This window comes from Geotrypetes seraphini, chromosome 5 (genome assembly GCF_902459505.1).
Source record: "Geotrypetes seraphini chromosome 5, aGeoSer1.1, whole genome shotgun sequence".
NCBI lineage: Eukaryota > Metazoa > Chordata > Amphibia > Gymnophiona > Dermophiidae > Geotrypetes > Geotrypetes seraphini.
The window spans coordinates 86,621,818-86,638,592 of record NC_047088.1 but is presented as its reverse complement, the minus strand read 5'-3'; the positions used below and the strand labels follow the sequence as shown (position 1 = coordinate 86,638,592).

General features: G+C 46.0%; 1 protein-coding gene across 9 annotated transcripts in view; it reads left to right on the top strand.

Annotated features, from left to right (window-relative positions):
• Nucleotides 1–16,775, top strand: part of LOC117361055 (zinc finger protein 34-like) — a 156,173-nt gene that overhangs the window by 28,021 nt on the left and 111,377 nt on the right. For all 9 annotated transcript variants that reach the window (XR_004539583.1, XR_004539582.1, XM_033945868.1 and 6 more), the window contains exon 3: nt 15,333–15,459. Coding sequence is in view for 7 of the 9 variants with exons in the window: in XM_033945868.1 (XP_033801759.1) it covers nt 15,333–15,459 (127 nt within the window). In the remaining 2 variants the exon portion in view is untranslated. The remainder of the gene's footprint in view (nt 1–15,332; nt 15,460–16,775) is intronic.

Sequence of the window (16,775 nt, the reverse complement as noted above, 5' to 3'; positions counted from 1 at the left end):
TATTCAGGTCCGAAACCATCCAGACCCGGTGCCTTGGCCAAAGTAAGGGAATCAATCGTGGCAGACATCTCATTCGCTGTGAGGGATGCGTTCAAGACCGCCACTTGGTCCGCCCTTAACTGGGGCAGTTTCATAGCAGCAAAAAACTGGGTCAGGGCTTCCCTGTCCAAAGGCTGACGTCCATACAAAGACTGGTAGTATTGGACAAACTACATTGCGATTTGGCGCTTCCCTACGTGAAGTACACCCCGGGCATCCGTAATAGTGGTGATAACCTGTCGCTTTTTATGCGGGCGGATCAAATTAACCAACAGCTTCCCAGTTTTGCTTCCCCATCGGTAAAGCTAATACCGTTGATAGTAGAAAGAGCGTTCTGTACGTTTATTAAGAAGCTCTTCAAGCTGACCTCAAACCTCTCGTAGCTCCAGACGATCTGCCTCCAAAGATCGTGCAGCCTCCCAGACAACCACAGTAATTCCCCTTCCTGTTTTTTCCGCTGACCCGATAAATACACAATGATTTACCCCAGAAGCACCGCTTTAGAGGCATACCAGAATGTAACGGCGCACCTCAAGTGTATCATTCTTAAGTGTATAATCCACCCAACATGCTCTCAAAAAAGTGCGGAAGTCCGGGTCATGGTACAAGTGAGGAGGCAACTTACAGGAGGAGGTCTGGCCTGTGGAAGCAAAACTTAACCGGAGTCCCACTGGTGTGTGATCAGAGATGGTGCTCTCATAAATTTCCGAATAAGTGGCCATGGAGAACAGGCGCTTATCCAGAAGGATGTAATCCAACCTGGCATACACCTTGTGAGCATAGGAATAAAAGGTAAAGTCTGCGTTATAGGGGTGCAGAGTGCGCCAGACATGCACTAGATCCAAATGCTGGGCAAGGAAACCCACCCCTTGAGCATTCTGATCCCTCATGCGGTTTACAATCCACTCCTGGATTCACGATAATATTGAGATCCCCTCCCAAAATCAAATGATACTCAGGATGCCGAAAGGTGTGAGCCAGAACAGAAGAAAAAAATTTATGACTGTAAACATTAGGGGCGTACAGAACAGATTACACAACAAAAGCAGCTTACGGCCCCATAGCTCCCCCAGGACCATTACATAACGACCTTCTTGGTCTTGAATGTGTTTATGGAGATGAAAGGGTAAGCTCTTGTGCACCAAAATGGTGACCCCCTCGCTTCCGGCTCCCAAAAGCTGAGGAAAACACCTCTCCCACCCAGCCACGTTTGAGTTTGGCATGCTCTAGCCGAGAGAGATGGGTTTCTTGTAAGTAAGCAATATCAGTGTGCAATTTGCGAACACTGGACAAAATTCTAGTTTTCTTAATACCATCCACATTGAATGTGGTCACTGTTAATTCAGCCATACTCACCCTGGAGGAAGGGAGAAGTCAAACAGCAACACACCAACACCATCCATCCTGGGGCCTCCCAGCTGGACCCCATGGCCGTGCAACAGAAGCAGGCCAGCACAACTGGAATGCCAGATCCCTCCACCTGCTGCCCCCCCCTCTTCCGAGAAACCCCCAAACAACAAACAGACCTCCAGGTATACTTCCACACACACATCCAGACAAACTCCCCCACTCCCCTCCACTGCCAAACCCCCCTCCCCAATCCATCCCGTGTACCCTGCACACAATCCCAAATCCATGCCCGCTGCCTACCCAAAGGAGTCCTCCCCCCACCCCCACCCTCCATAAACCCACCCCAGTATACAACAAGGCAAATAATGCAAACAAAGAAAGAACTTGAAATGTAAATCCATGCCCTAACTCATGGCTAACCCCCTGCCATTATTAAGTAACGTGGGCTCAGGTTAAGTCATTATGAAGAGTGGCAGGACAATCCCAAAACCCTCCAGTGGAACAGACCGAGGCCCTGTCTCAGGAGGCACCAGAAGTAGTCCGCGCAGAAGCTAGCTATGGCCAAGACCAGGACCACGGGGTAACCAGTAAGCCCCCAAGCAGATCCCAAAGGCGCCGATGTCTCTCCCGAGGACAGGAACAGACAAAGCCCTAATCCAAAGTCCAAGAACATGCATACTTCAGAACACAGGGGCAGCACACTGGAAACAGCAAAAATGGTGCAGGGAGAAGATCAAGCAGACAAATTGTCCACAAACGTGCGGGCCTCCTCCACTGTGGCAAAGGTCACCGATGTGCCATTCTTCCAGACCTGCAGCTTAGCGGGGAAAACTAGGGCAAACTGAACACCCTTATTGTGGAGCTCAGTGCAGAAGGGGGAGATCAGTTTACGTTGTGCCACTACTCGAACTGAGTAGTCATTGAACAAAAGCACTTTCGCCCCCTCAAATTCCAAGGCTCCTACTTTACGAAAGGCCTTGAGGATTGTCTCCTTGCCTCTCCAGCTGGAGTATCGGGCAATGGCCGTGCACACCTGTCTGCCATCTGCTACCTTGGTTCTTGCTTGCTACGATGGGTTCTCTCACAGTCAAATTGCAGGCCAGAGCCCAATAGGCCTAATTTCTCTGGCAGCCAGGTGCTGAAGATCCGATAGAGGTGACTGTCTCGGGCAGGCTGAAGATTATTACGGCGTCTGATATTTTCTTGTTCTTCAAGGCAGTCCTGCATATCAGCACTCTGCTTTTTGAGCATGGACACTTGTGCCTCCAAAGCCGAACACGTGTCCTCCTGCCCCGAGACTCGCTGCTCCACTTCAGCGATCCTCCGGTTTTGGGCATTGAATTTTTCATGGACATCCTCCACGAAGCTTGTTGAGGCAGTCCACCAAAGCCGCCGTCACCGATTGGGTGATTTCCTGGATCCAGTCTCCCGCCGGGATGGTAAAAGGTGCGGGTTCCGCCACCATCTTGACTGCAGGGGATTGAGGCTTCTCTCGGGGCAGTTTTGACGCTCTTATGAGCATACCAAAGTGATGTCCGCTTCCTGAGTGCAGTGGCCTCGATCCGGAACACTGGCTGGCGGCTGTATGCCGAGACAGGTTGGGAGTGGAATGCTGTAGAATAGCCGATATGACAAGCTGATTAAGTCGGGTGGGAGCTCTCCTTTCCTCCGTCTGTTGAGGTAGGCTGCATCACGTGACCCTCCCAAAGGTAATTTTCTAATAGTAAAAAGATATATTTTTAAAGAAATGTTTGAAAATTAGCAGTTTATCCTTCATTGAGTAGAATTTATCAAAGTGGAATATTAAGATATCAAAAAAAGCTAAACACTCAAAACGACAATACTACTTAGGGAAAAAGCTGGTATTCACCACAACATTGAAAACAGTCACTGACAATGAAAGTGAGGAGGAGAAAGCCTGAGAATTCCACTGTCTCCCATAAAATGGCAGGCTATGTAAGGGGTGATCACGGGCATAAAAAACCCCTTCACTCACATATTTTCAGTGGCTGAAAAACAACATATAAAAAAGGCGTCGTGCAATGCAATAATTACAAAGTAATTTCCAGTACAATAGGTGAGACGTTCTAAATAGTGAGGTTACTTCCCTATAGCTGCATGCTGCTGAGGAAGGAATCCACTCCGGATGTTTCACTTGGCCATCTTGGATTTTAGGCAATCTTTTATTTTTTCTAAAGATCCCTGCTTCTTCAAAACTGCAAATTTTGCCTGGAAACCTGCTGGGATGGAGTCCTTAGGCTCTCCTTATATGGATTCTTATCAGGATTGCACAAATGTAGTGTTTCTGGAGTGTTCTTGCGCCACGTTCCACATGGCGCAGCTGGGGGTGGTGGGTGGGAGGCTACAATGCCCAAATTAGCTTCTCCATTGCTGAAGCAGCAAATGCTCAGCTAGACTAGCAGAAGGCAACTGTCGTTGCTTTCGGTGTTCGGCACGGCTGGTACTTCTGTCAGCCAGGTTACGGACCCTCCACAGCCAAAGAAATGTAAATGCAAGTCTTCTAAGAGTGACTTTCTGCCCCAGGAGCCAGACACCTTTTCCAAATTTATGAAATGTTTGTGGTCAGAGTTTCAGACCAAGTGTTCTCCCCCCTGAACAGTCTCAATCCGTCTCCACAGCATCTCTTAGTGGCATGGTGCTTATGGGCACATTCTTGCCTCAGCCTGCTGCGGCCTTTGTGCTGCCTGATCCTGATCTGGGGGACCCAGATTCTGATGTTTGTCTTACTGATCCCTTGTGTGTAGGTACAGTGCTTCCCGGTGCGAGAGATCAGGGGCTGTGTGCTGGATCTGTGAATCCCTCTGTGCTCTTGGATCCTGTGACTGATTCTACTGTCTTGTGCTTATTTAAGTTCACAGCTCTTCCTGACCTCATTTCTGAGTCAATGCAGGAATTGAATTTTGTCACTCAGCCTGCTCTGTCCACAATTTCCTCCTGGCTATGTTTCAAGTTTTATTAGGATTTTATATACCGCCTATCAAGGTTATCTAAGCCAGTGTTTTTCAACCTTTTTTGGGCAAAGGCACACTTGTTTCATGAAAAAAATCACGAGGCACACCACCATTAGAAAATGTTAAAAAATTTAACTCTGTGCCTATATTGACTATATATAAAGTAATTCTCTTGAATAGGAATCAAATAAACACAAAGAAAGTATTTTATAATGCTGCCACCGCCAGCAACACCGTTGGCGGCGGTAGCACTCAAGTGGCTAAAGAGCCGCAGTTTGCCGGCCTAGGGACAACACTGGAGGGTGGCCAGCTGTGCACCCCCTTGGGACGTAAACCCGGGGTGGGGCAGTCCGCCCCCCCCCACCCTGGTATGCCACTATCTGTACCTCACTCCCTCCCTATGACCAAAAATTCTCCTTTCTTCTATTCCCCGTGTACACAACCATCTCTTTCCCTCCCTTCCTCTCTCCAAAGTACATGCCTTCTGTGTCCAAACACTCATTCCCTCCCCCACCTCAGCATCTCTTTCCCTCCCTTCCTCTCTCCCAAGTCCATTTCTTCTGTGTCCAAAAACGCATTCCCTCCCCCACCTCAGCATCTCTTTCCCTCCCTTCCTCTCTCCCAAGTCCATTTCTTCTGTGTCCAAAAACGCATTCCCTCCCCCACCTCAGCATCTCTTTCCCTCCCTTCCTCTCTCCCAAGTCCATTTCTTCTGTGTCCAAAAACGCATTCCCTCCCCCACCTCAGCATCTCTTTCCCTCCCTTCCTCTCTCCCAAGTCCATTTCTTCTGTGTCCAAAAACGCATTCCCTCCCCCACCTCAGCATCTCTTTCCCTCCCTTCCTCTCTCCCAAGTCCATGCCTTCTGTGTCCAAAAACCCATTCCCTCCCCCACCTCAGCATCTCTTTCCCTCCCTTCCTCTCTCCCAAGTCCATGCCTTCTGTGTCCAAAAACCCATTCCCTCCCCCACCTCAGCATCTCTTTCCCTCCCTTCCTCTCTCCCAAGTCCATGCCTTCTGTGTCCAAAACCCCATTCCCTCCCCCACCTCAGCATCTCTTTCCCTCCCTTCCTCTCTCCCAAGTCCATGCCTTCTGTGTCCAAAAACCCATTCCCTCCCCCACCTCAGCATCTCTTTCCCTCCCTTCCTCTCTCCCAAGTCCATTTCTTCTGTGTCCAAAAACGCATTCCCTCCCCCACCTCAGCATCTCTTTCCCTCCCTTCCTCTCTCCCAAGTCCATGCCTTCTGTGTCCAAAAACCCATTCCCTCCCCCACCTCAGCATCTCTTTCCCTCCCTTCCTCTCTCCCAAGTCCATGCCTTCTGTGTCCAAAAACCCATTCCCTCCCCCACCTCAGCATCTCTTTCCCTCCCTTCCTCTCTCCCAAGTTCATGCCTTGTGTCCAAAACGCACTCCCTCCCCCCTTTTGTGTTCCGCGTTTGCCTCCCAGCCCATCTTTGCAACTTTCTCAGCAAAACGAAGCTCAAGCCGCGAGGCTTGTCTTCTGCTTCCTGCCTGCCATGTCGCGCACAAATAGCCGACCGGAAGTATTCTCCGACGTCAGCGCTGACGTCGGAGGGCAGGCTTTGCTTAAGCCCTCCCTCCGACGTCAGCACTGACATCGGGGAACACTTGCGATCGGTTATATGTGAGCGGCAGGGCAGGCAGGAACAGAAGACGAGCCTCGCGGCTCGAGATGTATTGAACTCCGCGGGTCCCCCGTCCAGCTCTCTCCTGTCCACGTGGGGCGGACCGCCCCTCTCCCTAGACTGGTGGTACTGCCCTGATGGCGGCCCTGACCGTACGGCACACCAGGCAACATCTCGCGGCACACTAGTGTGCCGCGGAACAGCGGTTGAAAAACACTGATCTAAGCGGTTTTTACAATCAGGTACTCAAGCATTTTCCCTCTCTGTCCCGGTGGGTTCACAATCTATCTAATGTACCTGGGGTTATGGAGGATTAAGTGACTTGCCCAGGGTCACAAGGAGCAGCGCGGGGTTTGAACCCACAACCCCAGGGTGCTGAGGCTGTAGATCCAACCACTGCGCCACACACTTGCAGTCAGCTATCTTTCCTTGGCACCCTGATATGAGTGTTCTAGACTCGGAGCAGTTTGACTCTCTGGAGGGTTCTCTGAAAATTGCTAGAGCTATGTCCCACTTGTATCCCATGGCACAGGAGTATCAGCAGTTTTTGGGTCAGTCCAGGGTGGATTCTTTGGTGGTGCAGGTGCCTAAGCGCACCTCGCTCCCTAGAGAGGGTGGTGTTCTGTTAAAGGACATGCAGGGTGGATGTGGTCCTTAGGAAACCTTTTGATGCAGCTACTTTAGATATCAAGGCTGCTTTGGCGACGTCGTTTGTGGCACGCGCTTCTCTCTCTCTCGACTGCGCACCCTGGAGACAGAGGCGTTGTATGATCTCTTGAGAGTTTTGGCAAAGGTGTCAGTGTATTCCATCTCTGCCTGTCAAATGCTCTGGGTTCGTTAGTGGGCTGGTGATTCCACTTCCAAGGCTACTTTGGCTAGGCTTCTTTTTGAGGGGCAGTTATTGTTTGACAAAGGTCTGGATGACCTTAAGGATTCGGTGATGGACCGTCGCCCCAGGACTCTGCCCGATAGTAGACCCAGAACCTCCAGGGGTTCTGGACACTAATTTTTGCTCTAATTTTCTTGGCTCATGGCATTCCAGACCGTATGCAAATTCTATATTGCAGAGATATTCCCAGGGCTCACGACGACAATTGGCTACAGGCCTTCCACCTCCCATTCTGCACCCTCTGCCAGAAAGGATCAATGATGCCAGGCCAACAGATGCCTTTCTGCAGATAGGGAACCGGCTCTTAGCATTTCTTCCTGCCTGGATGTGCATTATGTTCGACCAGTAGGTCCTAGACATTATTCGGTCGGGTTACAAGCTGGAATTTGCTCGACCTCTGACACATTGGTTCATAGACTCTCCTTCAAGTCGCTTGGACAAAGCACTCAGGGCGCAAGCCATCATTTAGCGCTTGCTGGATATTCAAGCTATAGAGCCAATACCATCCAACCTCTTGATCTCAGGCAGATACTCCATTTATTTTATTGTGCCAAAGAAAAGCTCAGAAGATTGGAGGCCTATTCTGGATCTTCAGCACGTGAATATGGCTCTCAATATTCTTCTATTCTTAATGGAGACAGTGTGTTCTCTCATTGCAGCAGTGACCTCAGGAGAGTTTCTTGCCTCTCTGAATCTTACAGAGGCATACTTGCACATTCCTATTTTTCCAGCCCACCACAAATTTTTGTGGTTTCATGTTCTGGAACAACATTACTGGTTCTCAGCACTGCCCTTGGGCTAGTGACAGCGCCCTGGACTTTCACCAAAGCGATGATGGTAGTGGCAGCTTACCTGTGAAAGATGGGTCTCCAGATTCACCCTTACTTGGACGACTGGCTGATCAGAGCTCCCTCGGCTGAGGGACAACACACGGTGGAGCGGATGCTCCAGGTGCTGGAAGATCTGGGCTGGATTGTCAACTTCAGGAAGAGCCATCTGATGCTCATGTAATCTCTGGAATACCTTGGAGTCCTTTTCAACACGGTGGCAGATTTAGATTTCTTCTTTTCTGGAGCGGTCTGCTCCTTTGGCATGAGATTTTTTACAGATTCTGGGATCCATGGATGCCAAGCTGGATGTGGTTCCTCGGGCAAAGGCGCACATGTCCTCATCAACATGCTTTGTTATCTCGCTGAGCTCCGCACAGGGATGCTTTGCAGGCTCATCTACCTTGGACTCTGGAAGCCCGAGAAAGCATGGACTAGTGGCTTCTCCTGCAGTTGCTCCACAGGGGTGTACCACTACATATTGCTTCCTGGATGGTGGTGATGCCAGATGCCAGCCTTCGGGACTGGGGAGCACATTGCAATCATTGTCTTGTTCAGGGGTGTTAGATGCCCTCTCAGCGGAAGTGGTCAATTAACTGATTAGAGTTCAGAGCCATTTGTCTAGCTTGACGAGATTGCAGAAGACTCTGGAGGGCCAAGTGGTCAAGGTCTTCTCTGACAATGCAATGGCACTAGCCTACGTCAATCACCAGGGAGGGACCAAGAGCACTCCTCTGTCTTAGGAAGCCCACCTTTTTCTTTGGGCAGAACGTCTCTTAGCGCTGACGGCAGCACATATGACGGGAGTAGACAAAGTTCAAGCAGAATGACTCTGGATCCAGGTGAGTGGGTCCAGTTCCAAGCGATAGTGGGGCGCTGGGGGAGGCCCTGCTTTGACCTCATGGCCATGGTAAGAAACAAGAAAGCGGATCGCTTCTTCAGTCAAGATCCAAGCCCGGAAGTGAGGGGCTCGACACTCTGGTGCAGTTGTGGCCTCAAGAGATTCTTCTGTATGTTTTTCCTCCTTGGCTGATGATCGGCCATTTCATTCAGAGGATCGCAGCTCATTTGGGCCGCGTCATTCTAGTGGCTCCAGAGTGGCCTCTCAGGCCATGGTACTCAGATCTGATGAGGCTGCACAAGGGTCGCAGCCTTTGGCTGAACGCCTCTACAGACCTTTTCATGCAGGGTCCGATATCCATGGAGGACCCGTTCACTTTGCTCTTACAACATGGCTCTTGAGCATGCAGCCTTAGAGCATAAAGGATATTCTGTCCTGGTTATTGATACTCTTCTGAAGTCTAAAAAGTCATCAACCTTGTCAGCTTATGCCAAGGCATGGAAGGGCTTCTAACATTGATGTGCCCAGGATCAGGTGGACCCTTATTCAGCTCTGATCTCACTAATTCTTGCTTTTCTTTAGGCTGGGTTGGATAAAAGCCTCACTGTGGCTTCTCTTCAGGTCCAAGAAGCCAGGCTCTCCTGTTTTAGCTCCTGGGAGTGTCAGCCTTTCTTTGCATCTCATCCTGATGTCACTAGATTCTTGATATCACTAGATTCTGACCACTGGTTAAGCAATCTTTCCCTTCCTTGGACCTTAACTTTGTGTTGTCTAGCTTTACCAAGACTCTTTTTGAGCCCCTTCGAGATGCTACCCTCATGGACTTGACACTCAAGACCGTTTTTCTGGTCGCCATTACTTCAGTGTGTCATGCTTTGGAACAGCAGTCTTTGTCTTGCAGGGAACCTTTCCTTCGTATTTCAGAGTTGGGGGTTTTTCCCTTCGGATAGTTCTTTCCTTCCTGCCAAAGGTAGTTTTGGCTTTCCATGTCAATCAGGAAGTGTGTTTGTTTGCCTTTCACCTGACAGGTTCCAAGACACAGAACCGCCTGTTGAAGAAACTGGATGTGCACAGAGTTCTTCTGTGTTATTTGGAGGTCACCAATGAATTTCATCTCTCTGACCATTTATTTGTGCTGACTCATTCAGTTAAGCGGGGCACTCCCACTTCCAAGGCCACGATTTCCAGATAGATCCATAGGGTCATTTTGTAAGCCTACATTCTTTCAGGGAAACAGTTTCCTGTTTCTGTCAAGGCACATTCTACCAGGAGTATGGCTTCTTTGTGGGCCGAAGCTAGATCTGTCTTTCCTGAGGAGATTTGCAGAGTGGTGATATGATCTTCACTTCATATGTTTGCCAAATTCTACAGAGTGTACGGCAGCAAGACAGGGCTTTGCTTTTTGGTCCTTGGTCTTAAGGGTTGGCGTGGCAAGCCCACCCTAGATATTTGGGGGACTGCTTTTGTCTAGAATGTCTCGCTTATTACATTGGAAAAAGAGATTATTGTCAGCTCTTTTCCAGTAAATAGGTGAGACATTCTAGACTTCCGCCTTGTCCTTCCTTTGCCTGCTTTCAGTTTTCAGTCTGTTTATGCTTCTCCAAACTGATTCTTGGATACCTGTCAGCCCTTGGGGGCTGGAAAGACTTTGTATATATGTTTCAATTTATTGGGGAGTTGTTTCTGAGATCCTTCGAAACCAGTGTTGGCAGTTAATGGTACTTTTTAGTAGAACAATTTATTTAAGCCTGTTGCTACAGGTGCCTCTATTTCACTTGTATTGGGTGGTTCTACGTCAGTGTCTTGGGGCACACTAAAGGTAGTGGCCACGGCTCAAGGCACCCGGAAGTGTGCAGATGTCGCCGTGATGGCATCACGTGCATGCATGACATCATCACGTCGACGTCCGTGCATGTGCAGAGGCCCTCCAGATGGGCCCTGAGACGCCAGTAGGGAGTTCCAGCAGGGAAGAGGACTGGAGAGGAGAGGCGCTGGTTGATTGCCTACAGTAGTGTTTATCAACTACTTTAAGCTAACAAATATCAAATGAGTACCCCAGCCACAGACCTCCCAAGCACCGCCCTAGGCCCAGCCAAGCTGTGCCCCAGATCCCACCCCTTTACTCATAATTCAATTTTTTTCATTTTTCATTTTTTTCATTTTTCATATACACACAATATACATAGCAGATATAAATTCTCAAAACTGACACATTTCAATCACTAAATTGAAAATAAAATCATTTTCCCTATCTTGTTGTCTGGTGACTTTATTTTTCTGTGTTTTTAATTATGTTCCTAGTGCCTTCTTATCCATTGACTGTTTTTCTCTCCTTCACTTGCTGCCTTGCATCCATCTTTGCAGAAAAATGAACTGACTTCTATTGAAGACCTGTCTGAAGAAAGTGATCAATTGTATTTGTGTAGGGTGCTCAGAGATATGAAACTCCAAAGGGAAGGCTAAATAGCCACCTGTAATAGGAATTCACCTTCCAGTCATTGCAACCTCTTGTATCTTTGATCACTCTCTGAGATTTGATGTTAAATTGTGTAGATCTTAAGGTTCATAGTCATTCAAAAATGCTGAGAAAAAAATCTTTTCTTCTTATATCAAAATGTAAGGTGCAAAAATCACTGAGTAGTTTAGATGAAATACACAGTTCACTTAGCTTAAATATGCTTTGGGGGGTCCCAACATGGCCGCGTTTCGAACTCTGCCTCAGGAGACCTGATTATAGATGTTGAAAGTGCTTAGTGCAGTAAGGTGTAGAAGGTCAAGGCAGATGACTTTAAAATATGCAATGTCACCTCAGTAACAACTATACAAAAATAGACAAATATACCCCCTCCCCTTTTACTAAGCGCAGGGAGTTGTGCTGAATGCCCCTCGGAGCTCCTGACGCTAAAAGCCACTATTGCGGTTTAGTAAAAGGGGGCCATAGTGCAAAATATAGATAGCAGATTTAAATTCTTTAAATGGACACATTTTGATCACTAAATTGAAAATAAAATCATTTTTCCTACCTTTTTGTCTGGTGATTTCATGAGTCTCTGATTGTACTTCCTTCTTCTGTAAATCCAATATTTATTTATTTCTGCCTCTCCCCTTTTTTCTGTCTCTTTCTCTCTCCCCCTGCCCCCTCTTTATTTCTGTCTTTCTCCCCCTACCCCCCCAAGTTATCGCACCGATTTCTCCACTTCCCTGATTCTTTTTCCCTCTCCCTGCCACCCCCTCCCCCTCAGCCACCACGCCAATTTCTCCCTGCTTCCCCGAGCCAGGCCTGGTGTGTACAAGTGCTGGACCCACAAGCCTTCACCTCTGACATTAATTCAGATGTCGGAGAGGAAGTTCCAGGCCAGCCAGGCAATGATTGGCTGGCCCAGAACTTCCTCTCCGACATCAGAATTGATGTCGGAGGTGAAGTCTTGTGGGTCTGGCACTTGTACATTCCTGGCCTGGTTCGGTGAGGAAGGAAGAACAAGATCGCAAAGGCAATGCGAAGGCCTTTGCAATCGACCATTTGGGCGCCCCTGGTATAGACAGTAGTACATAGAACTCAATCAGGTCCCCCAACATCTGTAATAGAATAACAAAAAAACCAGTACAACATTTCCATATTACAATATAATGCAGAAAATACTAGCATGGCAGAGAAAGAAGTAATTAATAGAACAGATAAAATAAAATGTAATATTTGTAGTCCACAAGGGTGTAGCCAAGATCTGAGCCTGGGGGTGCAAATGATCTTAGACTGAGAGAAGTACACTGGGATTGGACTTGGGTGTAAGTAGTGGACTGGGATTGAATACATGGGTGTAAGTAGTGGCGTAGTGAGGGTGATATCCAAGTGGTTTACATTTAGGTACTTTATCATATTTTCCTATCTGTCCCGGTAGGCTCAAACTATCTAGTGTACCTGGAGTAGTGAGGGGATTAAGTGACTTGCCCACGGTCACAAGGAGCAGCAAAGGATTTGAACTCACAAACTCAGGGTGCTAAGGCTGTAGCGCCAACCACTGCGCCACACACTCCCCTTCACCTTTACAACTAGAAACCCTTCCCCTTTCCTTTCCATACACATGAACTGTAATGAACCTAAATAAGTTTTCCCCTGTATAATCCATACACAAATAATCAATGAGAGGAAATTTCTGAATCCTTATTTCCCCGAGATTAATGCATGGAGGTCTAGCAGGCAGTGTTCATTGTCTTTCCAAAGCCCAGCTTTACGCAGAATGGGTTTCCACAGGAGTTTTACCATACCATATCAACTCTTGTATCCTGCAAATGTCATCTAGGAATCATTGCAGTTTACACAATATTAGAATTGTTACAGAGACATAGATATTACAAAGAAATTGCATGGAAGATATCATGCAGGGGACTGCATGGGAAAGGTCAATGCACTGAGGATAAAAGGTGAGTTTTCAGTACTTTCCTGAATTGTGGAAGTATGTGGGTGTTTGTCAAGGCTGCCCAGGAGGTTGTTCCAGATTCTGGGCCCCTGAAACTCGAAGTTGGTCTCAAAGAGAGCCTTCCTTTGAACATGGTGTGCAAAGGGGGGTGGTAGTTTCCATTGTTGGATTGTCCTTGAGTTGTGGAAGGATTGTGTGATTTGGATGGCGGATGTGAGTCCATCCGAGTTTTCACCATATATGGCCTTATGTACCACGCATGCTACCTTGAAATGCTGGCAACCAGTGTAGTTCTTTAAGGAGAGGTGTAACCCTCTCATATGTGGTCTTACGTAAGATTAGCATCGCCACTGTATTTTGGAGCAATTGTAGTCTATTAAGGTCTTCCTCAGCAATACAGCAGTAGAGGGAATTAAAGTAGTCCTGAAGTTTGTTGGGTTCAAGGCTGATCTAATGGTTCTGAGCTGTCTTAGATGAAAGAAGAACTTCTTGACCTTTGAGCTGACCTGGTTTCTTATGTTTAGGTCCGAGTCAAGGATGACTCCTAGGACTTTAGACGATTTGTTTATGGCTACCTTATCTCCCAAGGGAAGGGTTTTAACTCAATAAGATTTTCCTATGATAAGAAATAAGAGGCCAAAAGGAAATAACCATTTATACTTTACCCTTTCTTGATACAGGAGGATGGTAATTTCTTTAAAACTCTTGGCATTTCTCTAGAGTAGTTGTGGAAAGGTCTTGATAAATTTCTATCTGAATTCCATGGTACATTATAACACCTCCCTTACGGGCACAGGATAATATTTTCTCATTCATCAGGTAAGAGTGAAAACAAGCGATATTGTGGGGTTTGTTATTTTTTGGGAAGCTCAAAGCTCTAGGAATCCGTTCTAATGTAGTCACCACTTTCTCTGAGGCTGAAGTTAGAGGTACTTCCATGAGTTTAGAACAAAAGTTCCTGGATTATTGCATCACAATTTTCCTCAACTTCTGATTCTGGAATGCTGCAGAGTTTAGAACAAAGTTCCTGGATTATTGCGTCACAATTTTCCTCAACTTCTGATTCTGGAATGCTGTAGAATCTCAGATTTTGTCTGTGGGAGCGATTTTCTAAATCGTCTATTTTTTTTCTGCTGAAGAATCAATTTGTCCAGCTGCTATATCTATATGAGTCACAGTACCTCTAAGCTGCTCTGAATGATCTTCAAATGCTATTCACTTTTCTCCATGTGGGACCCCCAGGTCTTCTAGGCCATTGCAGAGAATCCTGTATTATGGCCTTTATCTCTGCCATGCTTGTTGCTGATTCTTTCTGCAGTGCCTGTTTGAGTTCCAAAAGCATTACTTTGAGGTCTTGCTTTGTAATGGCACTAACTGCTAATACTGAACACCAGCTATTTTGTAGGCAGTTTAGAGAAGGAATTGGCACTGATGCGATCAATAAATAATGATACAGGAACAGAATTTGTCTTCATCCCCACCTAAGTTAATTGGACAAATCAGACTACATAAAACAGTCCTATATTTATCAAGTTCACTTAACCGAATAAGAGAGAGCTAGCTGCACAAACCCGGATATTCAGTGCCCAAACATGGCCCAGCATTGAATATCCAGGCCTAATGTTGGCAGTGGCCAAAACAATGCTGACTGCTACTGGCTGAATATTTACCGCATGTATTTATAAACTATTTCTAATAAAAATTAAAGATAAGAATGTGTTCCTACTATTGTAGGTATCTGGATTATTTTGTTTTTATTCTTCCTCATTCAGTCTGTTCTCTTTTAATTTTTCATTTCATGCTTTTTTCATGCTTCTCAATTCTCTATGTATTGCATCTTTATCTTACACCTTTCTTTTACTGTGCTCATACACCTACTTTTTATGCATGTCCATGTACAATTTTATAAGAGCTATTTCTTTAGCTTTCCTCTAGACCGGACCAGATGCTTGGGTTTATGCACTCCTTCATTTGCTGGAGACTAATTCATCAGTGAAAAGAGATGGATTTTTTGGTTAGTCTTTCCACCTTTCTTGGCACAAAAAACTGCCTAGCTAAGGACTACACAGGTTATAAGATCATTCTGAAGTCAGTAGTTCTCAGTCTCCATCTTCTGGTAGGAATGTGTAAACCTAATTGTCTGCTAAACTGATTTGGAGGGTTTAAAGGAAAAAAAATAGCAGGTAAGGTCTAATTTAATCTTGCTCATATAAAACATGCTTTGTATGTGGAAAAGGCTTTATGAGATTATCATCAGTGTGCTTCTCTGCTCTATCTTGCCTCTAATTATCATTGCTGCCAACATCACACTTCAGAAAAAGGTTTTGAGCATGTTTCACTTGCTGTTTTCAGGCATCTGTCACATTCAGTGATGTAGCTGTCTATTTCTCTGAGGAGGAGTGGCAGTTGTTAGAAGAATGGCAAAAAGAACTTTACAGAAATGTGATGATGGAAATCCATGGAGCACTGATCTCACTGGGTAAAAATTTCTTTTTCTGTGGTTCCGTTTATGAACATATCTTGGAATTTTTCAACAGCTGGACGTGTTTATAGACTGATTCCAACAATAAGTACATGACTGCCAAAATGGATAGCAGCCAGATTTCTATGAAAGTAAAAGTCCTAGTGAAAATATAGGCCATGTGGCTGTTATTTTCTAGCAGGCTGTTATGATAGAATATACTATCATTGGGGGTCTATCTGGCAGCTTGCAAGTACTCTTTCAATAGGATTTCTAATTATTAATACTGTTGTTCATATAGCTAAATCAGTTTGGAAGCCTAAATAGATGTCCTGACTATTTAAATCAGGCTTTGGTGGACTTGGCTACCTCCTTAATTCTGTTTGATAAGCTGCATGTACTCTAATAACTAGAAACAATTTTTAGTTCCATTTCTTGATCACATTTCTAAAATGGATTGTCACTGTGCACCTTGAGAATATTCAGGTGCTTACATAACTAGGTCTATCTGAGAGGTTGTTGAGGGGGATCTAGTTGGCCATATCTTTTGGCAGACACTGTGCTAATGTTGCTGATTATTTAGATTGTTACAAAGCATGGTGGTTAAACATGAGGAAAGATGTGTACAGGAAATAACAAAGAAGGAGCTCTTAAATACTGTTCTCTGAGGACAAGCAGGCATTATATTCTTACATGTGGGCGACATCATCCACGGAACATAGTACGGACACTAGCAAGTGCACTGCCGCTTTATGTTTTTAAAGTCAGTGCCCATATCGTGCACATGCCAGTGTCTACATGCCTGACGTTGGCTTGTGGGAGCATGAGTTCTGAGTTTTTCACAGAGCTGAAAAGCTGTGTCTTCAGTTTTATTTTCAGCGAGTCAAACTTTTTGATATTTTTGTGCCTTCCTGTCCTTATTTTTCAAGTTTTTGTCATAATTCTTTATTTTTATCGTGCTCTTGTATATTTCTCGAGTTTGGTTTTATTTTTTTCAACTTTTCGGGTTTTTGGGTCACCTTGAGCCTCGTTTTTTTTTCTGCCTGAGAGCATTGATCATTTTCGGGAGGTTTTTCACTCGAGTACCTGGGCCATTGAGCCCTTTAATTAAGTGTTGGCCATTTTTCCCTCTGTGGCAAAGGCACTATTTATTTATTTATTTCTATTTCTATCCCGTTCTCCCAGAAGCTCAGGACGGGTTACAAGTAGACATTCACAATCGTTTGAAAACAGACTAGTCATGACAACAAATAGGTTACAGTAGACAATAACAGAGCTTATTCTAGAGACCAGACTGGTAACTATAGATCAGCTTTAAAAAATGCTCTTGATGT